The 25,437-nt window shown below is 49.9% G+C and overlaps 1 protein-coding gene across 1 annotated transcript in view; it reads left to right on the top strand.

Moving 5' to 3' along the window:
- Positions 1-25,437, top strand: part of PLCG2 (phospholipase C gamma 2) — a 136,981-nt gene that overhangs the window by 104,035 nt on the left and 7,509 nt on the right. The window contains exons 24-29 of the mRNA XM_029926590.1: positions 2,191-2,293; positions 3,553-3,762; positions 4,765-4,910; positions 5,302-5,416; positions 6,205-6,372; positions 11,300-11,388. Coding sequence (XP_029782450.1) covers positions 2,191-2,293; positions 3,553-3,762; positions 4,765-4,910; positions 5,302-5,416; positions 6,205-6,372; positions 11,300-11,388 — 831 coding nt within the window. The remainder of the gene's footprint in view (positions 1-2,190; positions 2,294-3,552; positions 3,763-4,764; positions 4,911-5,301; positions 5,417-6,204; positions 6,373-11,299; positions 11,389-25,437) is intronic.

Here is a 25,437-nt window from a genome sequence, read left to right as displayed (position 1 = left end):
GTCCCGGGCCTGCCCCACAGGGCTCAGCGGACGGTCCTTAGGCATCTCTCTGTCCTTCCGCGAGGACGTGGGGCCGTGTTGCCATATCTTGGATGGCGGAGCACGTGCCGTCCACTCTTCCTTGTGGCCGCAGACCTGCGAAGAAACTGTAGGGTTTCCCATGTGCCCAGGTGCTTCTAAGAGATACTAACCCCAAGGACTGATTTCTGAGCTTTACCAGGACCTTGTGGCCCAGTCTTTCCTCCCCCCTGGGGAGGCTCATGTCTTGGCCAGTCTCTGGTCACAGAAGCCCCCCGACTCCCCTTTCAACACTCTGGGGTGATGTCACCTACCTGAGAAGGCTTTCTGCAGGGGGCGGGGCGGATGGCCGCCTCCCGGGCGGGGTCTGCTGTCCTTCCCTGTGCTGGAGTCCAGTCCCACCATCACCGGGCACTGGGCATGAACCACGAGCTTGTGGCCAACAGGGCTGTTCCTGCTTTTGTTGATGGAACATCCTGTCTGCCCTCCTGTGCCTCTGATGTGGCACAGCGGAGGGGCACCACGATCCTGGGGTTCATGTGAAAGAGGAGTTCCCCGTCTTATCCGTGTGTACCCCATGATCTATAGGGGACCATTAGCCTGTGACCTGGGCCTCCCGAACATGTTCGGGTCCCCACACTGGCTGGGAGCAGAGAAAACACTCGTGGGAGGGCCGTGAGCGGCTGGGCCCCGCAGACCTTGATCTCTGGCACCCCGGCCACCTACCGGCTGGATGGAGTGTGGGGCCCAGAGGGGAAGGGACCCAGCGCGGCCTGGCGCTCTCCACTGCTCTTAATGGAGACAAATGCAAAGTTATCTGAAGGTTCTCTGCCCCTCCCCCCCCCCCCATGAAGGTTTCTGAAACCAGACTGGACACTTCAAGGCTCCCATTCTCTGCCTTTGATCTACAATTCTCCTTAATGGGTATTTACCTCTAATTCTCATTAGTACGTAGGAAGCCTAAGAGAACAGCAGTGAGCAGACTCCCTCCTCTGGGCACGACCCGCCCCCTGGCCCTTGGGAAACCGACTCCAGGAACGCTCAGCTCCCTGCCAGCGGCTCCTTGCCGTGGCCTTGCAGGCACGTCTGTCCCCCGCCTGCTCAGGGCTCTGCGGTTTCATGGCCGATGGCAAAAGTCCGGCCACTAAGCTCTGTCTCCTTCGTGAGTCTCCAAAGCCTGACCAGGGAAGCTGAGCCTTCAGGTTCTGAGAGCCCCGTGGGCGCCACCTGCAGGGGTCGGGAGTAATTGTTAGACAGTTTGGAAGCGGCCGCGGGTCTTCTGTCTCGAGTGGACATCGTTTTCGCTGCGGTGGGGAAAGAGGAACCACCATAACTCGTCATTTCTCCGTGCTTGTGAGGTCACGTTTCTGGAATTGGACACGGGGTGGCGTTCACCCTTGTTTGACTCGATTCTGTTGGCACGAGGGGAGGCGGTGTTGGGGGCACTCGGGCCCCCGTGCGCCCACCTGGTGGGGTGCAAAGGGCTCTGCGTAAATCTCAGTACTTGAAGAGGGGAGTGCTTGGGTTAGCCTTCTTTCATAGTTGTGGAAACTGAGGCACAGAGACTACATGATGTACTCAGTGCACACAGCCCGTCAGCAGAGGGCCAGCGTTTGAACCTGGGTTACACCAGGTGCTAGTCAGCCTCTGTCACCGAATCACCACCGGTCCCCTGAATACGTGCTACCCATGCATGTCTCTGTGGGGGCACGGGTGGGCACTGGGGGTGACTGGTACCGTGCTGTCCTCCTCCTGGCTGGCGTTAACCGGGAAGGCTTCCTGGAGCAGGCACGGTTCAGGTGGAGTCCAGACGGAGCGATCTCATGGACCTGTAGAGGAAGGATGACAGGGTGGGGGCGGGGGTGTGCAGGGCGAGGAGCAGGAGGTCAGTGCTGCGGTTCAGAGGGAGGGGGCATGTGAACTCGGGGGCAGTTCAGAAGCAGCTTCCGCAGGAGCTGGGGGAGAAAGGACGCAGCAAGGCGGTAACAAGGGTGACGCCCCGATCCTGGGTGGAAACAACTTGGGAAGGTTGGAAGTCAGGGCAAAGGAAAGCCTCCAATTGTATTAAAGATCCAAGCGTGCAGGAGGCCGAGGCGGGGAGGGGCGCTGGGGAGGCCAAGGGGGGCCCGGGGAGGGGGAGCCGCGGGGCTGACGCGGGGCTGCCTCCCCCAGGAGAACAACATGAAGTACTGGGAGAAGAACCAGTCCATCGCCATCGAGCTCTCGGACCTGGTCGTCTACTGCAAGCCGACCAGCAAGACCAAGGACAGCTTAGGTACGGTGTCTTCTGACTGTGGCTCCTCCTGTCGCCCAAAACCCTGGCTTCCTTTTGAGTCCGGTGCTGTCCGAGGGCAAAGTGAGAGAGGCTCTTGGCTCCGTCTCAAGTGCTCTCAGAGCACGCAGCCAACTCTTCTGGTACCTTCAGGAGGACAACCCTCTCCGAGGGCGGATGAGGCTCTCGCCTGTGGCTCTCGCACATTTAGGACAAACTTGGTGGTTAAAAGCACTACCTGTTTGTTCGCTCGCGGTCCTGGAGGCCAGAAGTTCAACATCAGGGTCAACTGGGCTGAAGTCCAGGTGCCCCCAGGGCCGTTCCGTCAAGAGGTTTAAGGGGAGAATCCTCCCCTTGCCTCTCGTGGTGGCTGCTGGCCTTCCTGGGCTTGCGGCCAAATCTCCCTCAACCTCCCTATTACAGGGGCCCTACATTTAGGGCCCAGATGATCTCCCTCTTTCACACTCATAAATTGAATCACACTCACCGAGTCCCTTTGCCAGGTAAAGCGTATACTCCCAGGCTCCAGGGCTCAGGACCTGGATGCCTCTGGGGGCCATTCAGCTGGCCACAGGATTCAGACATGAATCTTCTCACCTTCTCCAAGGGCGCAAGTTCTGTGGCCTCGTAAAATCCCGTTCCTCTTTTCTTCCCCCTTTCTTTGATCACAAGAATCTGAGTCCAGGACAGAGAAATAGCACTCAACCCCAGTGAACAGGGACTGGATGGCTGGTCCCTGGGCACCTCTACCTCCAGGGAAGGATGGGGGGCGGCGCTCAGAACCAGACTTGGCCAGACTCTGCGTGTTGATGGGCTGGCCTCAATAGGTGTACATTCCTCTACCTCTTTTTCCGTTCCGTCTCCCCTTCCAGGCGCCTCCTCCTCTCCCCCGCCCCGCCCCCCGGCTGACCCTCCCTCCTCCAGGGTGCCTGGGTCACTCACCTTGCGTCCACTACCTCTTTGCTGAGGAAGCCAGACCCTCACATGTACCCCGACTCCCCCCCTTTTCTGTAACCACACCACCTTTGTGTTGTCGTGCACGAGGCTGGGGGTGGTTTTCAACAAGACGTTGTACTAATCAAGGCCAGAAGGCTGGGGGGGAACGCTGGGACCCAGAGCAGGATTGGTTACGGAAATAGCATCATAACCTCTTCACCTTGAGGTTCCTGGTTTCCACGTACAACCTGCACCTCCAGCCGTTGCACCAAACACAGAAAACGCATGACGCCCAGAATAAATGGGGACTCCCTCTCTGTGTGCAGAAAACCCCGACTTCCGAGAAATCCGCTCCTTCGTGGAGACCAAGGCTGACAGTGTGGTCAGGCAGAAACCCGTCGACCTCCTCAAGTACAATCAGAAGGGCCTGACCCGAGTTTACCCGAAGGGACAGAGGGTGGACTCCTCCAACTACGACCCCTTTCGCCTCTGGCTGTGCGGCTCCCAGATGGTGGCGCTCAATTTCCAGACTCCAGGTAAGGGAGCAGGGATGGGGGCATCATTGGGGCACGGTCTGCAGAGACAGATGCTGCGCAGGGAGGCTTACGCGAGAGGAAATCCCTGAGCTTCAGGCCCAGCCGGACCCCGGCGTGCGGGGCTGTCTTTAGCGAGTTCTTCTTGAGCCCATCCTCGGTTGAAGGTTTCTTGCTCAGACTCTTACAGAGATACTCCCTGCCAAGAACCAACACGTGCAACTTTTCTACACAAATGGTAGCCTTCCGTTGAATGGGTCCCTCCTCTATTCACCTGGTCCCCGCACGGAGGCCCTCTCCCTCACGTGCTGTTACGGACAGCCTTGACTTCTGTGCCCTCCCGTGGGCACGGAGTTCTCAGGAGTGCAGGCTAGGTCCTACCGCGTTGGCATTTGGACCAACTTCTCCGGAGGAAACCCAGCGAACCCCTGCCTCCTGCGCTCGACACCTCACGGGCGCCCTCCGGTGGGACTGGGTGGGAGCGCAAGCTGGGAAACCGTTCGAATCCACCTTTTCAGTGGGACTGCAGCTCACTTTTCTCCACCTTCTCAGTCTTCGCCAGTGTGACGGCCACCTTAGAGTTAGGGCTTCCTTTACTATGCGTGACATGAACCATGCATTTACGAGGTGTTTTCCTTTCTGCAAACCGCTCATGTTTCTCTACCAGGGCATTGGTATTTATAGTACGCGCTACCAGATCCCTTTCATGTGGGGATCTTCCCTGTCACTTGGGGTAGAATGATTTTTTTTTCTGTAACAGTCTTACGTGAAATTTTAAAATTAACCCCAATTTTTTTTTCTAAGAAATTTGCAGCTTTCAGTAGTGTTTCATGTCATACTTAGAATGGTGTTCACCAGTCGGGATTTTTTGGAAACGCATATTCTAACCACTCCCAGAAATTATTTTGGAGTCAGGTGTAAATGACTGCTCCCCTTCCCCCCCAGAGGCTGCCTTGTCCCCGCCTCACTCACAGCCATGGCCAATGCCTCTCCCTTGCCTTCCAGACAAGTACATGCAGATGAACCACGCCCTGTTCTCACTCAACGGGCGGACAGGCTACGTGCTACAGCCGGAGGCCATGAGGACGGAGAAGTACGACCCCATGCCTCCCGAGTCCCAGCGCAAGATCCTGATGACTCTCACGGTCAAGGTAACTCGGGCCTCTGCCCAGTGACACCTGTTGTCTTGTTTAAACCATCAACACCCAGTCGCCAGGATCTGAATTACAGAGCACCCCTGGGCGGTAGGGAGGGGACTTGGTCCATCTCTTACTGAGGATGATGGCGGGGGGGCTCGGATCCTGGCTTCTCCGCAGCGCCTGCTCTCCAGCCCCATTTCCCAGTCCGCGGAAGGGAAGCGGTGAGGTCTCTGCTTCTCCACCGCGGTGCGTTGTTAGGGCTGCGCCAGCGAGGACGCTGCGGCCGCACCTGGTCGGATGCAGAACTCGGACCGCGCTCCGGGCGACGCCGCGTGCGTAGAACGTGTCCGTGCTTCCCAGGCTGGATCGGGGAGAAACGCAGCTCTTACCTTTGGTGCCCTAGGTTCTCGGGGCTCGGCATCTCCCCAAACTCGGCCGGAGCATCGCATGTCCCTTTGTGGAGGTGGAAATCTGCGGGGCTGAATATGACAACAACAAGTTTAAGACCACAGTTGTGAGTAAGTTGCAGCACCTGCTGGGGATTTTGGATACTTTTACGATCCATGTCCTGTCACGCGTCCCTCGTGCCCTCTCCGGGTCCACTCGGGGAGGCTGGGGGACACAGGGCACTGTGATTAACCAGGTGGACTGGTACGCAGGCTGTGTCTCTTTGTAGGGAGCCCTGGGCCAGCCGTGCTTCTCCTTGGTCACTACCCACCCCCGCCTTACCTGCTGTGTCCAAGGCTAAGGGACAGAGACACAGAAGGTGTGACTGGCCCAAAGGCTGTAGCCTAACAGGGGCAATTTTGTCCTTCAGAGGGAGGGGAGGCCCAGAGAAATGCGTGCTGGCTCTGCCCTTTGAAACCGGAAGAAGAAACTGCCAATCTTTTAAGGCCTGGGTTCATGGGCCCTGGTAGTAGGCAGCCTGATGAACTCATGTGTGACACTGGCATTTCTCAGGGGGTGACAGGTTGGCTGCTCACCTTGCTCTGTGAGGCTCGTGCACGCTGATAACTCCAGACCCCACCCCCATCCCACGGCTTTAGAGAGCCAGACCCACCCTCTGGCCCCTTCCATGGGGGGGGAGGTCAGGTGGTTGCCGTGGCAACAGGGTGTGGTCTCCCCTCTGCTCATCAAGCGCGGGACCTAGGCGAGCAGCTTTACCAGGACTGCTTCGGGAAGAAAGGATCTCTTCGATCCTTGCTTAGAGGGCTGCTAATGAGATTCCAAGCTGATGGACAGAGAGGCGGTTTTACCAGGAGGGGCAGGTGGAATGGGCCTCACCTGAGCCTTGATCTCCTTCCAGATGACAACGGCCTAAGCCCCGTTTGGGCTCCGACACAGGAGAAGGTGACCTTTGAAATTTATGACCCAAACCTCGCGTTTCTGCGCTTTGTAGTCTACGAGGAGGATATGTTCAGTGATCCCAACTTCCTCGCTCACGCCACGTACCCCATCAAAGGAATCAAGTCAGGTAAGAGGGTTACAAAGCATTTTTTTTTTTTAACGTTTGAGCGCGAGTGCACTAGAGAGCAGGGGAGGGGCATAAAGAGGGAGAGACAGAATCGGAAGTAGGCTCCAGGCTCTGAGCCGTCAGCACAGAGCACCACATGGGGCTCGAACCCCGCAACCATGAGATCATGACCTGAGCCACCCAGGCGCCCTGAAGGCGTTTTAATTAAGAGGTTCAGTCTGGACTGGCATCATTTTTGGTCTGTGCTGCTGGCTTTAGAAAGCACGAAGCAGCCCTCCTCCAGGTTGTTATTAGATTGTTGCAGAGCTGATTGGAGGGCTGCGGCAGCTGACCTCGGGGGCGTTACCGTGCAGACAGCCCTGCGTTTGGCCCCGAGCCGAGCCAGGACGGTGCGGGGGCGGGGGCTGGCCCTTCACAGGCAGGCCTGTGTGCAAAGTTGGATTATCAGGGGATTGCCCACCTGGCAGTGTATTTTGATTTCATTGTGAAAAGCTAGGGGCTTCAGGGCAGGCAGCTCCTGCCCTCTCACAGGCCAGCTCTGTACCCTGGGGGGGGAGCAGAAAGGCCCAGAGCAGCTGTGAGGCCCCATCTCAGATCTGCCCCGTCCTGAAGCCTGCAGAGTCACCGGAAGCCAGCCTCTTCCCCGAGCTACCCTTTTCTTCCACGATTCTCGAAGGGTCTCACTGGGTCTGTCTGTGATGGAACTGGGACATAGGGCCAGCTTTTAGGAAATGGAGTCCCATCCCCCCACCACAGCAAGGACATAGACCGCCACCGCCCCCCCCCCCCCGCCAGGGAAGGGGTTCAGGACCCATGCTCCCGATGCTGCGCTGTAATCTTCTCTCCTAAACAGTTTCCCATCCTGGACTTGATTTGTAATGTTTGACACAGAGTCCCTCACTCCGTGTCGGATTCCCTTTCCCCCTTAGTTATTTCGGAGGTATGAAATGGAAGACCCTAGATCCTTCTGGAGTCCTCCTGAGGTCACCGTGCCCCAAGGATCATTTTTTAAGAGAAAAAGAGCACTCATTTTAGTGAGTTAGAGGCCAATAGAGACTTTTTTCTTGATGTTGTTTAGAAAAACATAAAAGGGCAACAGGACCTAAGGTTTCCAGACTTGGAAGGTCTCAGATAGTCCCTAAGTTTCCACCTTTCTTAGCATCACAAATCTGATCATGTCCGGCCCTGGGCCCTGGCCCAGGTGGGCATGTGATTAGAAAATGCAGGCTCCTGGGCCCATCCTGGGTGCTTGGACTCCCCGGGGCGGGGGGAGCAGAAGGTGCACGTTCAGGCGGCACCTCAGAGCGCGGCTGCCCATCTGACCGCCCAGGACAGAGTCCTACGTGAAGGAGCAGGTGAAGCAAGAGCTTAGAAGAGCATTCTCCCGGGTTCCACCAGGCCCCAGGGTCTGATGTGTGACAGCCCCTCTTGGTTATCAAACCCACTCCGTCAGCTACTTTGCAGCTTCACTGCTGGGTTTAATTTTGTAACGTGCCCTTTTAGATTGGCCCAATAAAGAAGGGTCGGGACGGATTTCTTCTTAGAGTAACCATTCATGTGTTCCTAGCCCCGCCTCCCCTGGACCCATCCTGCACCGATGAGGGCCTCTGCAGTCATGGCCTCATCACCAGGTCCTCTTGAAAGATGAGGGATGTGATCTTTGTACCTGCTCCCGATGTCATGGAGAGAGGTCAGAGTTGGTGAACCTTCCCTTCCCAGCCACCAAATGGTGTCGTTAATCCAGAAAATGCTGGACTTAGCTTGGAGATTTAAAACACAAGGAGCAATATGTCAGGGATGGAGAAAAATGGGAGCCTTCCCCTGCTCCGGTGCGGGGTCCAGTGACGCCTGCACATTCATGTCCGGGGGAGGCATGACACGAACAATCCCTTTGTGCATCAAGCATCGGACGCCTTCTGAAATCCGAAATAGACTCTGCCCACTGTTGTTAGGGGTGCGCTTAAGCTTTTGAGCCAGGTGGAGCTCAGAAAGGAAGGAAAGTAGCATTTATGGTGTTTTGTGCCTTAAACTCTCTAATCCTCACAGCAGGCCTGTGAAAGAAGCTTTATCATCTCTGCTTCTTAGGCACGAGTACTTTGGGGCCCTGAGATGTTAATTAACTTGCTCAAGGTCACCCACCTGTAGGACCAGGCTGCAGGCCTCCCCTACTTCCTGTAAGCCAAAATTCTGAGCCTGCCTCCAACGGTATCTCTGGTTTCCCTTTCATCTAGGACAAAACGGAACCAAACTCTTAGTGAAACCGGGTAACACCTTTCCGCCCTGACCCCAAGATGCATGAAGGCCGCTCAGGAAATGAGCCCCAGGCATTGAAAGGATGGGGGGCGGCGTGGTGGGGGGGGGCTCGCTTCTCCAGATCTGCAGGCACGTGTGTTCTCACTGGAATGGCACTGCCCGGTCATTGGAGTGCAGGGGCCACCTGAGAGCCCTCCCCAGACCAGGGAGCCGTCAGGAGTCCAGTACATTCTAGCAGTCGGTCAACACCCAGACAGACGTCTTCCACACTGTCCACGGACCAGCTCTGTCTCAGGCCCCAGCCCTCCAGTTAGAGTCCGTGTTTTAATAAGATTTCCGTAACATTAAAGCTGCAGGGACTCTAGACTGGACTGGGGGAACACTGGGGGCATCCAGGCAGAAAACAGACCAGCAGATCAGCCACCAACAACAAAAGAAATCACATCACCTAGAACGGGAGACTAGGTCAGAACACGTCACTATTCACGGAAAGCAGCGTCCCCAAAATCCTCCAAGGGAAAGCTTGACCTGAGAGTTTAATACCAAACTGTCACTCAGCTATAAAAAAAAAGAATGGATGCATTCAAATATGTGCTGTTGGCGGATTATATGTCCCCAGAGGTCATAACTGAAGAAAATGAGAGGACAAATTAAGCCAACACAAACCCTGAGAGAGGGACACCTGGGGGGCTCAGTCGGTTAAGTGTCTGACTCAGTTTTATTTCAGGTCATGATCTCATGGTTTGTGAGTCCGAGCCCCATCCCAGGCTCCTCTCTGACAGCTGAACCTGCTTGGGATTTTCCCCCTGTCTCTCTGCCTCTCCCCTGCTCGCTCTCTAAATAAATAAGCTTAAAATTTTTTTAAACAGCTCAGTCAACAGGAGGTGAGTGTTGGGCATTTAAAATTTACACACAATGAAATGAACAAATTTTAAATCCCAAGAAGGCTGTAAACCAGTATCGAGCTCCGGTTCACGAGACGCACCCGGACGCGTTCAGGGGGAAGCATAGCGTTGTGTGGGCGGTTCCACGTAAGATGAAGACACCTGTACGTGAGGTGGGGGGATGGGTATGTTTGGTAAAACAAATGCAGCCAAAGGTTAATGGCAGGATCTGGGAGGCGTGGTCCTGGTAATGTGAGTTTAGCTTTGCCGTATGCTTGGAAGCTTGAGAACCAAGCCTCCCTCTGTGCAAGAATTACGGTTGCAAGATGGAGCCCAAATACAGTTGCACAGCGTGGGTTGGGGGCGTCAATCCACACAGGACCTTTGACCTCCCCCCCAAACCCACCTACAGAGAGTCTGTTACTGACAAGGCAGTGCGGACTTTGTATCTTACGCTGTATTCTTAAGGAAGAGAAGAGAACCTGTTAAAATGTTAAGAAAATGCATTTCCAGTACTCTACGTCTTGAAAAAACCCTGCATCTAAGGGGACCCTTGCAGCCCAAACCCACGTTGTTCAAGGGTCAGCTGTACTATGTACGCAGCGTGTCCTGGCAAGATGATAAAATTAGGGGGAGAAAGGAGAGGGAAGCTACAGGCTCGCATAGGCACATCAATATCCTCATCAACAGTGGGAGCACGAGAGAGATTAGTCACATGATCCTGTCAAACGTGCTCCAAGAGAAAACGACGGCTCGGACAAGCCAGAAACCTGAATGGTGGGAGACCCTGAGGAAGTAGAGGGGGTGCCCCAATGCAGGCATTGCTTGTCCCGGAGAATCGGGTAGAAATTAAGGTTTTCCAGACAACCCAAGACCCCATCGTGAACCTTGAAGATAGCAATAAATGGAAACCATAGGCTCAGCTCTGTTCAGGGGTGGGGATGATCATTCGTGATCTTAAAGAAACTCAAGACCATAGATGATGTTGGGAAGACACTGTTCAAAGCAGTTTCTTCTGGGGGCCCCAGGGTGGCCCACTTGGTTAAGTGTCTGACCCTCGATCTCAGGGTTGTGAGTTCAGGCCCCCCATTGGGTTCCACGTGGGGCATGAAACCTACCAGAAAAAAAAAGTGGTGCCTTCTAGAATAAGGGATTAGGAGTGGGTAGGAACGAGACTTTGTACTAAAACAAGCAAACATCAACCTTTGAGGTGGGTTGTCTTCAATATTACCTACTAGTCGGGAAAGTCAGCTCTCCCTCAGCCGTCCCCTAAATAAGAAACACTTAAATGGCTGTCCTAATTATAAATAGAGAAAGGCTTTCAGAGGATCAATATTGCTCTGGATTGCCAAGGGACAGATTTCCTCAGATTGGAAATCTTTAAAGATGAAGCACTGCCCTCTCCTGACAGCGGACATGAAGGAGCCGTGGCGAGGAAGCTCTACCCCTTCGAGTCTCTTGGCCTCAGGAGAGTTCAGGGACGTCAGGCACGGCTCCAGTCACTCTGCATTCAGCGTGTGATCTTCCGTAGGTTTTGATTTCTTTTGAGTGACTCATTTTCATTTCCGCATGGCAGATATTTTTAACCCCACTTCTCTGTGCGGGCCTGGCAGCGAGGGCTGCGTTCTGGAGCCCGTGTCCCTAACCATCGGGATGGGACCTCTGGTTTCTGAAAGTCAGCCCCCAGCATGGGGACACTCCTGTCTGCTCCTTGGACGCCCTGGGTGCACCCGGGAACGCTAAGGTCTGACGTTAATGGCCTGCCTTTGCACGGTCTTTCTATTCTGCAGGATTCAGATCTGTCCCTCTGAAGAATGGGTACAGTGAGGACCTTGAGCTGGCCTCCCTCCTGGTGTTCTGTGAGATGCAGCCAGTCCTGGTGAGTGGAGAAACACCGTTGGGGTTCCCTGAGCTGTGTCGCTGGTGGGTTGAAACGGCCAGTGCGTGCGGATGGACTTAAACCCGCTGGGCATGCCCATCGTAACAGAATTCCTCAGCGTCCTTCCCTGTGGAGAATGTCGAACAATTCTTTGAGCAGGTCATGTGGTTGGAAAGGGTGAAGCTCGTGGGAAATTCCTTATAGCTGCATTTCAGGAAGTAGAACAATGCTTTTCTAGAGAAGCTCATTCTTTGTGGGTGCTTTTCCCCACCTGCTGGGTCTTTGGGGGTCCCTTCAGAAGGTCTGAGAGCACCCACCAAGGCCTTGTTGAGGACAGAAGTTCACAGTGATAGGCACTACTTTTGGCATTATCTTTGCTCCTGGAGGAGCCTTCCTTGTCCTTTGGTTTGGCCAAGACCTTGAAGATCCTCTCTCTCTCCTCTGACGGGCCAGTTTATGGAGGTTTGGTGGGAGGGCTTGGCCTCACTGGACGCAGCACCAGGGGTGCCAGCTGAGGTCTCAGTTGATGGTAAGACAATACCCGGCTGGTATGTGACGGCCTCGCCCACTGCATGAAGCCCGCTCGGCATGTTTTTTTGCAAGACCCTATGATGCGGCCATCCCCGTCTCCCAAGGTCTTTCCAGCTCCGGACCCCAGCAGGCCGCCGGGGCTTGGTCAGGGCCCCGGGAGTTTCACCTTGTTTTCTCCTCCTGGTTGGTCTCGGGGTACAGATGTGCTGTGTTGGCTCTAAGAACTAAGCAGAGATTTGGAAGTTGCTTATTTGGCAACTTCCAGAATAAAGCCGAGAACTATCCAATGGGGAAGGGAGACGGCAGGGGTGGAGATGCCTTTCAACAGCTGTAGCCATAGTCCATGCAGTAAAAATTCATGAACTTGACTCGGAGGAGAGAACGCTAGGCTCTTCTGCAGAGCTCTGCCTCACATTCCGTTTCTGCAACCTGGGTAGTTTTCACTTCAGAGCACTTTATAAACATGGAAATGGAACAGGATGCAAACAGAAGGAAAGACAGACAGGAGGCAGTAAATGCAGGAAGCGGACACTTAACAGGCACTGTAGTTTGGGCCAGAGCACCTCCCTGACAGGCAAGGAGTTGGTGTAAAATAAGCTCACGATGACAGAACTGTGCCTTGAAAGGAGAAGGTGACGATAATGTGAAGTTTCCCATTTTGAAACAAACGTTAAATGGCAGTGCTTTAGACTCTCTCAAAGAAAACTATCATTATGGATCCAGAAATCACCTTTCGTGATTCTTACTATGATTGTGAGGCTGGGACCTGAAAGGGCAGCCGAGTCAGTCACCAAGTCCTTGTTGAGAAGACCCAAGACTTCATGAAATGGCTCCTTAGAATGAATTACGCATTGGTCAGTTTACCACCAATAAGACTGAGTTCAAGTCCATTAAGAGACCTCCCCCGGATTACATGATTTTGCACCATAAACACACACACAGCCCAGACTGCAGCAACTGTAGTTTTATAATCTGGGAGAGAGGAGTAGATAAAGTTAGCATTTGGTCTGTTTGACACCTTCACTTCCTAGGTCAGTGCCGCCTTTATGTAAATGTAGTAATAATAATACAAATTTTACTTCTTTTTTTAAAGCAGGTTTCTTTGGAAACTCTGGGGCTAGAGGTTTGTGGAGGAGGTTGTCCTCTGCATTTAGAAAGCTCAGCAGCATCCCTGCCCCCTTGTTGGCAGAATGGTCCTTGTTGAGAAGGGCCCTAAGCGAAATCCTAATCTTGAATACCATTTTACCACTGAGTGGATTGACCGCAGATACCAAATCGGGCGTGCACCTGGGGTCCACTTACAAAGAAGGCTTTCAGGAAATTCCTTGTGTGGTTGTGCATTTCTCCTCTAATTCAGAGCTATTTTCTTTGGACTTATTACCAGATATGGGATCAGTTTCTTAAAGCAGGATAGTAAAATTGTAAAAACCTAGAATAGATAAGCACGGAGACCCCTGACTCAGTCCAGCGCAGCCCCCCAGCCCACAGAAGGATCGGGGCTTCTCTCGTCTGGGGAAAGGGAGCCCGTGTGCATATAAGGCCATCACGCTGGTCTAGACCATGCTCCGCAACGCTGTTGTAAACAACTTGGAAACATTACAGATAATTTGGTAATACCAGCAGCAGAGAAACCTGGTATATTGAAAAGAAAATGTCCTCTAGCTTTAACTTCCTCCGGGCAGGAAGCTTCCTGTGCGGGCGCTGTTGGGGACACGGGGAGGGGGCGGGGGGAGCGTGGTGGGGAGGGAGGGCACTGTGTGCGGCCCCAGGGGCACGTTAACTCGCGGGGATCTGCTCTCCGAAGGAGTTTTGGCAGAAAACTTGTCAGAGCATGTGCGAATCTCATTTCGGCTGCTGGTTTTTGAGCTTTTATTTAATTCCACCTCTGTCACCTGGTTCTGGGGCCGCACAGGTGCCATGTGGTGTTGACGAGGCACTCTGTGATGGGGTCTCTGGGGGAGCGGAGCTGGGTTGCTGGGTAGACCTGGGCTTTCTCGTTGTTCAAGGTCAAGCCTTGTTCTATTTATCACTGTGTCCTCGGTGCTGCCAGGGAGAGACTCTGGTAAATAGCTTCCAGAAGACTTCTCTGAGCCAGTGATTGATCCAGTGAGCGCTGGATGGAGTTTAAAGCTCCAGAAAACAGTCAATGAGCACTTGAAGTTTCTTCTGAAAAAGCCATTTACACGTCACAATTGCTTGATCAATCCCCAGTCCTTTGCCCTGTTAGCGATATATCTGGTTTACAACAAGTGTTTTCAACACCATTTCGTTACCCTTGAAAAGTAGTAAAACAAAGGAACGGGGAGGGTTGGAAAAATCCCCCTTAAGCGACCTGTCCATAACCGCGGGTCACATTGTGGCAGATTCCATACAGCCATCGGTGGATTCTTACAATACGCATGAACACAGGCCCTTTATCTACTGCATAGATGACTCCGGGCAGTTTTCAATGTTAGGATTTTCAAAGCCATCAATGCCGGTTTGATCACGTGTGGCTTCCTTATTGGCTTAGCTGTTCTCCCACTGATGGACAAGGAGGTCGGTTGCAGTTTTTTACTTTATAAATAATGAAGGTCTTCATATAGCCTTTTTTGATTACAAATTGTTTCCTGGGGCTAGACATTTAGTAATGGAATACTAGATCAGAAAGAGAACACCCACGTGCTTTTAGATGCATGTTGAATTGTTCCCTCAAAGTAGTTTCTTTTCGGTTGATGTATCCTATCCAGCGGACCATCCACTGAAAAAGGCTTCCACTCAAATGATTTGAACTCATAAGATTCCGAACAGGACAGGAGAAAGTGTGAAAGCTTGAGTATTACTCCTTGTCGCCACTGGTGGGCAAGCTGGCAGGACCTGGGGTCTCTGAGTCCTTTTCTGGGGGTGGGTGGTACCAGGCTGGAAAGTCCCGGAGGCTGCCGTTCCCAGCGAGGGCTCGGCCGGAAGAGATGTAAATCCCTTCGCAGAAGAGCTCAGCACACACTTGAGAGACCCAGGATGGGAGCTGCACCCTGGAGTCGGGCCAGTCCCGGTGTTTGAGGAGGGGGAAGATTTCCTTACACTTGAGAAGGCTCTCCTTGGGCCTCGACAGCTAACGTGTGCCAGCCTGACCCCAAAGAGCAGAGACTTCTATGCCTGCTGTGAAGCCCCAACAGTCGGATGCGACTTGAACAGACAAAACCGTGAGCATGAAGTGGAAAAGAAAAAAGCTGGCACCCAGCAATGAGAGGAAGACGGACCCAGGTGGACACGTGGTGCAAGTGGCCAGAGTTGAAGTAGAGCCATTGGAAGTACCCAAAGGGAAGCCCAACGTATGCGTCCTAAGAGTTTTCAAGGATATCTAAGTAGACAGAGCACTGAAAAAGACTTTCTAGAATTTGAAACAAAAACCTCATATCCTGAATATTAAGCATAAAAACAGATCTGCATTAGTGACCGAAAATATAACATGGAAGAAACAGCTCACAATCCGGGGGCATCTGGGTGGCTCCAATGGTTGAGCGTCCAACTCTTGATTTCAGCTCAGGTTATGACCCCAGGGTCATGGGATTGAGCCCTTCCTCAGGCTCCAAGCTGAGCTCCCGCTTAAAATTCTTTCTCTCTCTCAAAACAACAACAAAAAACCACCAAACAAAAAATTTTAAAAATTTCTCACAATCCAGAGCAATACCACCATGATATCTCAGAGAACAGATGCAAAAGACCTACAGGCCAGCATGTCCCCAAGAACAAAGCAGAACAGATGGGTAGGGAGCTATTAATGTAAGTTAATAGAGGGAACTTCCTCTTCGTTGCCGCTTGAGAGGGTTGACTTGATTCCCAGTGGGATGAAGAAACAGCACGTCAACACCCCCGGCTGGGTTCTAGCACAAGCATACCTTGTCTCATTGCACTTTGTAGATGCTGCGTTTTAAGCAGTTGAAGGTTTGTGTCAACCATGGGTCAGGCAAGACTAGTGGCACTGTTTTTCCAAAAAGCATTTGCTCACTTCCTGTCTCTGCCACATTTTGGTCCAGCTTCCGGATGGGGATCTTTGATGTTACTATTTTAGTTGTTGCAGAGCAGCATGAACTACAACCACAGGAGAGCGGACTTGAATGTGTGTGTTCTGGCTGCACCCTCCACCCCCTTCAGCCAGCCTCCGTCTCTCTCCCTGAGACTCGGTACTGCAGTGAAGCCAGCTGTTGACCCTACAGTGGCCTCCATGTGATCAAGCGAAAGGAAGAGTCTGTCGATGCAGCCGACTTCACTGCTGTCTTATTTTAAGAAGCTGCCACCCCAGTTCTCAGCCACTACCACCTGGCATGACCCTCCACTAGCAAACCAAAAAAAAAAAAAAAGTTACAAGTTGCCAAAACCTCAGATAATGGTTATTTTTTAACAAGAATATTTTAAACTTAAGATTTATACACGTTATCACACCCTTAATAGACTATAGTATACACATAACTTTGATATGCACTGGGAAACCAAAAAAAAAAAAAAAATTCATGTGCCTCACTTTATTGCCATGGCCTGGAGCTAAACCCATGATACTCGAGGTTTGCCTGTAAAAGTTTTGAATTCCAAGAAAAAATAGAAAGCTAGACTTCCCAATATACTAAGTTATCTACTAAGAAACTCAAATAAAGCTTACATCAGACTTGTCCTCTTCAGCACTAGGAGGACTGAAGAACTCAGCAACTGGCCACCAACATGTCAAGGCAACAGAAATCTATTTGTGGATGTGCAAGCTCTAAGATATGTATCCTGCTCAAGAGAAACCCCAGGAGAGCACCTGAATTGATGTTCTAGATAGATGAAAAGGAATTAATTCTGTAGTGTGCAGTTCTACTTTGATTAAGATTTTATGATGTTAAGTACCAGGATCGCTGAATCAAATACACTCTGAAAAATTTTGTTCTAGTCCAGAATTGAAGATAAACATCATCAAAACCCTGGAGCTGAAAGTTAAAATAAAGGTATCCTAAGAAATTTTGACTTTGATGCCTGGGGGTTTGGTAGGCAAATAAAGCAGCCTGAAAGTGGAGCGTTAATTCTGATATCTTAATATAAAAAGAAAATTTAGGTTTAATGAGGACTGTTAGAAAACAGAAACTTGACCAAGAGTAAAAATAAGGGGAAAAAAAGAAGGAATTAAAGAAAAATGTCTAGTATTCAAAATGGGATAGAACATTTGATTCAGTGAATGGGCTGAATTCTCCTATTAGAAAAGAAAAAAAAAAAACAACTAACTGCAGGGTTTATAAGAAATAAGCCTAAAACCAACAGGGTATTGCATGAGGAGTGGAAGTTACTCAAAGAAATGGAGAAGAAAGGATGAATCTCACAGCACAATTTAAAATCAAAAGTGACAAAGATGTGCTTGCTGGGGCAGCACGTACACGGAAGTACCAACGAGCATTAAGAGGAACTGTGTGGAGTGATGGTTTGGTTTACAACGGGAAGCAAGAGTCCTCGGGTTTGAATTAGGAAACGAGCATAGTAACGAAATACATACAACAAAAGCTCCTACCCCGAGGGCTCAATTTGAGACCCACAACGCTATGTCCTACTACGGATAATATGCACTGTTTCCCTTCTGTTTTCAGAAACTTTATAAACTTGACTTCCTACGTGGTCACAAAGCAAGAATGATTTCGTAAGTTGGTAAGAACAGCAGTAAACGATTTATGCCCTAACTATACTTAGAAGAGGAACGTGCTTGCCTTCAGGCCACATGGAAGACTAAAAACGCATGCACTAACTGTTCATCTCAAAAAAATTTTAAATACCAATAGAATAGGAACAAAGTAAAGGTAAAAGCCAACTGAGCAAAAAAGAACAGAAGCTGACTCACTGAAAAGATTAAATAAACGACTTGCCTGCTTAATAAAGGAACAAAGTAAGAACAAAAACACTACCAGAGAAGACACTGAAAAGGAGAATGAACCCAAAACTGAGAATACACATTTGTGAACGAGGACAAATAGGTGATTGCCGTGAAGAATGTAAGTGGCCTAAAATTGTTTCGAGAAGCCGTCAAACACTCACAAAGTCTCGGAGCACTGAAACAGCTCTCAGGTCGAACAAGTATCCCATCCAGATGGTTTTACAGCCAAGTTCCACATGAATTTCAAGACCATAATTTTTTTCTACTTTTTAATTTTAAAAAATGTTTGTTTAATTTTGAGAGAGAGCATGGGCTGCGGAGGGACAAAGAGAGAATCCCAAGCAGGCTCCGTGCTGTCAGTCCAGAGCCCGGTGTGGGGGTGGATCTCACAAATCGTGCGCCAAAATCAAGAATCAGAAGCTTGACGGGCTGAGCCACCCAGGTGCCCCAAGAACATAATTCGGATGTGAATCCATGGAGGTCGACAAATAGAAGTGCTCCAATTAATGTCCTGAAGGAATTGGAGACAGATGGTTCACCTTTTCCTCCTCTTCCCCTTAGAGGGTCATAGATAATTCTTTATAAAGAAGTCCTATTTGTTGGAAGAACATTATGTTACAATTGAATGGTTTCTCCCAATAATGCAAAGACGGTTTGGGCAACACGTTTAGTGAGAAAAGCGTAAGTCACTAAATGCCACAAATGTGTCCAGTCAAATAAGATAATTTCATCTCTGTATCACAATTTATACTCATTATCTCCATTCACAAATATGCTGTACATCTAAACAAAGACTCCAATCTTAGGGAGACTGAGTTTTGTCTTGTATTTATTACCTACCCACTTTATTCTAGAAAGAACAGTTGGAAATATGGGGTGGGAGGTGAGAGATAGGTAGTCTCATTCATGATATTGATAAAAACTCTAACACATTCATGACATTTAAATACAGGTATTCAGCTTGTGTCTACCACCTGAACAGGTAGAAGTATACGCCAGCCCTTCCAAAATCGTCTCATGGGGACCAGAGTTCTCAACATAAAATCAGACAGGTAAATACAGAAGTACATGTGTGTTTGCACTGGAAGAGAGAGCTCTTCCTTACAGGAGGATCCCAATTAATAAATGCAAAAAGGAATGAAAGAAATAGAAAATCACCCAGGGACACCCCAGAAATAACGCTGCAGGAAAAGATCCAACAGTGGATGCTAAAATTAGCAAACGTTTGACGAGAAACAGAGTATCTGTATAGTCTCAAAGTAACTTCCTTCAAGAACTTTCTTCAAGAAACTCGTCGCTGGAAAGAGCATTAATCAGGTGACCAGTGTTTGCACGCGCACTAAGATGCGTTGCTGCCACGTGCCTCTTGAGAAGTCTGCGTCACTGCTGGGACCGTCTCACCAAAGTGGCCTCACGCTAAACGAATCATGGGAAAACGCCAAGGCCACATCGTGGGACACAGTACACAATTACTGACCAATATATTTCAAAAGTGTCAAGGTCGTAAAAGAGAGGATGGGAGAAGCGTCACCGATTGGTCGGCTCTAAGGAGACATGGCCGCTCCAGGTAATGTGAGATCCTGGCAGCATCTTGGAACAGAATACGGACACTGGTGGGAAAACCAGTGAAAACCAAGTGGAATGTGTAGTTAACTTCCTGATTGTGATAACTGCGTTGTGGGGTGCAGGATGTTAACCCTGGGGCTTGGGGGTGACCTAGGGTCTAGGAGAACTCTCTGGACCAACATTGCAACCTTCTGGAAGTTTCAAATTTCATCATAGAAAAAATTTAAAAGAATCAGTGGAGGAATAAGAACAACAACAACAAAAAAACTAAAGGCACAGAACCCCCTAAAGCTCTTGTGACAGGCCAGGAGCAGTTTAGAACCGAAGATGTTCTCCAAGATTTCAAGGACCCTAAAATTTAAAAACCCATCGATCCATCTAAAACAAGGGCTTACAGATGACGACACAAGGATTCAAAGTGGGAATAAGAAAATCCTAACATAAATCAATATACCTCAAAATGGACATACCTCCCCAGGGGGACATGAGAGAATTGGGGAAAACAGCCCAATCTTTCTCCCTAAAGATAATCCCTAAAAACTTAAAAATTAAGAAGTTGCCTTTTAAGTATTTTTTTTTTAAGAAGAACTCTCAATAATCAAAAGAAACTCGTAATTTTGAGGAGCAGGACTCCTGAGGGCCTGGGATGGTGAACAAGGAGAACGCTGGGCTGTTGTGTTTTTTATGTGGTATAACGGTCCTTGTAGTACTTCCTGACTTTCAACTCTGTGCATATATAATTAATAAGAACCGAAATTAAAATTTAAAGCCTAAATAGGAGCAGATGATGCCTTCCTGGGGAGCATGACTTCTTGAAGGACATTGGCTGTGCAGGTGACAAGAGGGAGGGGGTGGGGGTAGAAGAGAGCTTTTAAAGATGGGTTTGCTGCTGGCAGGAGGGATTTGCCACCGCTCCAGGAGGGGGCGACGGTAGAGAGGGCGGGCCCCGGGCCCAGCAAGAACGGAAGCATGACTATGGCACGGGCCCAGGATGGGCGGATGTCCATGTAGTTTCTCCGCTGCGCTCTGGGAAACCGGAAGCAAGGCCATCAGCTGAAATCGGGGAGGACTGAAAACTGTCATCTTAAGAGAGGACACGATTTCTGAGCAAAACACAGTAGGATTATATCACTCAAGGTGCTTCTATGATCTAGGCATTAATATTTTATTTAGGAGTTTTGCGCAGAGTGGCCATAGTTTTTGGTCGGGTTTTGTTAGGCTGGCTTCACACCAAGCACACGGAGGCCTTCCTTCCCCGGGCCGTGGCACATCTTGAGTGGAACTAGAATAGCTAGTGAGGATCCCTAGCTGTTACAGACCTCGTCTGGGAAGCGTTCTGGGCCGGCGCTAAGGGCTTTGCCATTTTCTTCTAGGATTAAATGAGTCCCTTCCATTTTTTTTCTTACAGGATAATTTTCCGTAATAGGAAATATATATGCATGTCGATCATACATGTCAGACATACAAGAGTCTCATAACAAACCCGTCCTCATTCTTCTCACTGCCCTCGTGGGTTTTACTGCACAGGTTCCCACCGTTTCTGATTCAGTCGCTTTCCTTAGATCTGTTCCTGTGTTTAGATACTTAGTTCCTTTCTTTCCTATCATTTTTGGCTGCTGATGCCATGGGGGCTGAAGGCCACACACAAAGAGATGATCCAGGGCTAGATGCACTTCCTCTCCTGCGACACGCTTCAGAGAAAAGGACTGGGCAAGGACCCAGGACCCAGGCCAGCCGGCAGCTGCCTGAAGGATTGGGATAAAGGCAGGCACAGCCAGGAAGCCAGGACATGCGCCGCCCGAGAACCCAGAGCTCTGAGCAGTCCCCTTAGCTAGGGCTTTGCTGGCCCTGCCCTCGGAGTTCCCCCATTTACAACAGTCAGAAAACCAGATACCAACGTGTAGATTCAGGGAGGAAAGAAACTGCATTCGAGATCAGCTTGCACATTAAAATTTTAAAGCACTTGTGGGGTCCCTGGGTGGCTCAGTTAAACGTCTCTTTTTTTTAAAATATATTTATTTTTAGGTTTATTAGAGAAAGAGCCCCAAGCAGGCTCTGCACTGCTAGTGCAGAGCCTGACACACAGCTTGAACCCACGGACTCTGAGATCGTGACCTGAGCCAAAATAAGGCATGCGACTCTTAGCTCAGATCTTGATCATAGATAGGGCTGTGAGTTCCAGCCCCACATTGGGTACAGAGCCTACATTAAAAAAAAAAATTTTTTTTTAAAGCACTTGAAAATCTGGCTTACAAATGTAAAAGCAAGAGGATTCACCCAGTGAATCTGAAAATAACTGAAAACTTTTTATATAAACGGAGAATCCAAGGAGTACATGCATTTAAAAAAGAACTATCCTTTTCACTATTAATTAAGAACATGTGGCAATGAGAGGGCCAATTAGAAATCTTGGAAATACAGTTGGAAAAATCTCGACATTCTTTTTTAACGCTTAGTAAGCAGGGAAAATTCTGGAATGGATACCAGAAAGAAATCTGCAGATGTGAAGACTGTTGGGGAAATTTGCTTTCAAACTGCAAGACTAGATGAAAATATGAAAGGGTAAACAGAAATACAGAATGAAAAGCTCCAGCCTAAAATATTTGAAATGTTGATAGCTGGGGACACCTGGGTGGCTCCGTCTGTTAAGCATCCAACTTCGGCTCAAGTCATGATCTTGTGGTTTGTGGGTTCAAACCCCATTGTCGGGCTCTGTGCTGACAGCTCAGAGCCTGGAGCCTGCTTCAAATGCTTTGTTTCCCTCTCTCTCTCTCTCTCTGCCCCTCCCCTCCTTGCGCTCTGTCTCTCAAAAGCAAACACTAACATTTTTTTAAAAATGAAATGTTGATGGCTGAGAATCTGCCACCATTGAAGAGGCACATGTCCTCCAGCAGCAAACGGCAGCGGTACAGATGCAGATGTACTTACAGACACTCCCGGGCGGAATGCCGGGATAAAGAGAACATCAGAAAAACGCAAAGACAGGTTTCCTATAAGGGATTCTGAAAAGGACTCACACACCACACTAGCATGCCCCTGTATAGCAATAGCAAAGTCAAGACTAAAGGGTCGTTTCAAAACCCTTAAAACATACAGCTGCCAGTCTAGACGTTCTGTATTGTGATAATTACCATTCACGAGTGAGGGCAAAATGAAGGTATTTTTCAGACCTACCAAGACAGAGGACTTAGTACTAATAAACCTTTGCCAAAAGAACTTCCAAAGTCCTCACGTAGGCCCCAGGAATCCAATGCTAGGGGCAACAGTAACCAACGAAATCTGTAAATTACATTAGAAGACAGAAATAAGTATATAGACCTAAAACACTAAATTTTTGAAAATTTGAAATCTCAGACTCAAAACAAGAACCAAAATCCCCAGGAACTAATGACCCTAAAGTTCTAAGGGGGGTCTCGATCAGGAGGGTCGCACAGAGCAGACAGCGCTCTGGTTCCTCATTTCGTGTCTCCGCAGCTGTCTACAGGTATTCATTAAACGGTATAGATGTTGTATATACTATTCTGAATATCTGTCGTCTAATTCAGTCCTCAATATTCCATATATGTTCTATTCTATGCTATGCTATTCTATGCTATGCTATGCTATTCTATATGCTTAAACATAGCTGTGAATGCTTGGGATTCAGAAATTGCGATGGGGGTCTGCAGGCATTGAAGTATTAGTAGAAAACATGGATTTTGAGCTTCACCTGAACAAAAGTCATTATATTTATGAAAGCAGGAGAAGCTGTCTTATCCTGGGCAGAGAGAGGATGAACAGAACTCCTTTGTAGTACAGGGTTAAGACTTAAATGCAATTTGTTTTGCTTTATTCTTAATAGGAAGGAAAGCTGGTCTCCTTGGGGGAAGGCATACCTTTAAGTAGTCACTACTGACTCTCCCGGTGCCTCACATGGTTCCCTCACGGGAATCCTCCGTCTTCCCTCTGCTCCCTGTGCGGACAGCCCTATTTCTTGCCTCCGTACTTTCACAAGTGGCCAGAATAAGCTTCGCTTTGGCTCTCCCAACTCGCCAGACTTCTCCCTGTTGGCCCGGGGGACGTCCGTGGTGTTTTGTTAGGTGGCTAAGGTGGGAAAACAGTCTGCAGGGCAGGGCCTGGTCTGAGTCCATTTTTTGTAAAAATGCCAAGAGAAACCCGTGCGTGTGTGCTCACGCGTGTGTGCAGCACCAGAGTGTCGCACCGAACTACTCCATCAGTAGTAGCAGCCAACGGCCCCACCTCCCGAGGGAAGAAGGTCCTGAGCTCGCCCCCTCTCATCCGCACACTGAGAAGCCAACTACGTATGATGAAACACACTCTGAAAATGACCTGAAGCCTGGCAGAACCGACTGCCCACAGCCAAATACTTAAGAAAATGTCACAGCAAGAAGGGTTGAGAGGGGCAGAGACAAGGCTGGGAACCAGACCCTGAGGGCAGCAGCCCAGAAGCAGGAGGGAGATCACAGGCGGAAGGTGATCCCCGAGGGGCAAGGGAGTCGAGCCCCATGTCAGGAACTCCCAACCCCTGGGACCTGCACTGGGCAGATGAGCCCCGTCCCCCCCAACTTCCCCATCTGGCCTTGAACATCAGTGCGGCTGAACCCCGAGAGAGCCAGAGGGCTACAGGAAACAGACTCCACTCTTCCAGGGCCGCGGTGCTGTGTCACTCTGTCTGAGATCCAGCACATGGGCCGCAGCTGGAAAGCACCTGGGTGACACACGAAAGAGTTCTTAACTTTAGGGCATGCGCTGGAGGAGCAGGGACCTGGAGTTTTCTCTAGGAACGGGAGTGCTGGAAGGTGCCCTCTTTCTTGTTCTCCTGCACCTAGCTGGCAGGGTGCTGCTGGGAGCCACCGCGGACACACTCCATCGACTTTGCTAGCACCATTCACTGCCCTGCAGACCACCCCACCCACCCCAGCAGGTGCCCCCACCCCAGCACTCAGCCATATGCAGGGGGCAGCGTTGGCCCAGACCGGAGCCCCTCCAAGGGGACTCCTGGGGAGGGGGAGGCACGCCCAGTCACAACAGGAAGGCATATGCGGCCCACACAGGAGACACCCCTGGCGCTGCTGGTTCTGGTGACCAGGGGCCACGGCGTGACCACACCCCGCAGTGCAGCTACGGAAAGCTACCGCCTTCATGACCAGAAGATACAGTTGACTCACCTAAATACAGAGAAACAAACACAAATTTCTTCTTACTTGAAGAAATAATAGCTGAAAACTTCCCTAAGGTGAGGAAGGAAATGCATCCAGCTCCAGGATGCACAGAGAGCCCCAGATAAGATGAACCCAAGGAAGTCCACACGTAGACATAATTAAGATGTCAAAGATTAATGATAAAAAGAAGCTTAATATCAGCAAGAGAAAAGCAAAAAGTTACAAACAAGGAAAACCGCACCAGGCTATCAGCCGATGGTCTCAGCAACAACTTTGCAGGCCAGAGGGGTGGGAGGGTATAGTTAAAGTGCTAGAAGGAAAAAGTCCAAGAATATTCTACCTGGCAACTTATTCAGAATTGAAGGAGAGACTGTTTCCTAGACAAAAGTTAATGGAGCTCATCAACATTAAATCAGCTTTATAAGAAATGTTAAAGGGACTTTTTAAAAAAAATGTTTATTCATTTTTGAGAGAGAGAGAGAGAGAGAGAGTGAGAGTGTGTGTGTGTGAGGGAGGGGCAGACAGTGGGAGACAGAGGATCAGCAGTGGGCTTTTCAAGGACAGCAGTAAGCCCAATGCAGGACTCAGTCTCATAAACCATGAAATCATGACCTGAGCAGAAGTGGGACGCTCAACTGACTGAGCCATTCAGGTGCCCCTAAAGGGACTTCTTTAAGTGGAAATAAAAAGCCATCCCCCAAATAGAAGAAAATTATGAAAGGAAAAACTTCACTCGGGAAAGCAAACCTGTAGTAAGGATAGATCAGTGGCTTATAAAGCTAGTACAAAGGTTAAAAGACAAAGTAGGAAAGTCAATTATATATTAAAAAATTAGTTAAGGGACACACAAAATAAAAAAGATGTAAAATGTGGGGCACCTGGGTGGCTCAGTTGTTTAAGTATCCAATTCTGGATTTT

Source organism: Suricata suricatta, chromosome 16, assembly GCF_006229205.1.
Source record: "Suricata suricatta isolate VVHF042 chromosome 16, meerkat_22Aug2017_6uvM2_HiC, whole genome shotgun sequence".
Taxonomy (NCBI): Eukaryota; Metazoa; Chordata; class Mammalia; order Carnivora; family Herpestidae; genus Suricata; species Suricata suricatta.
This window is presented reverse-complemented; position numbering and strand designations above follow the sequence as displayed.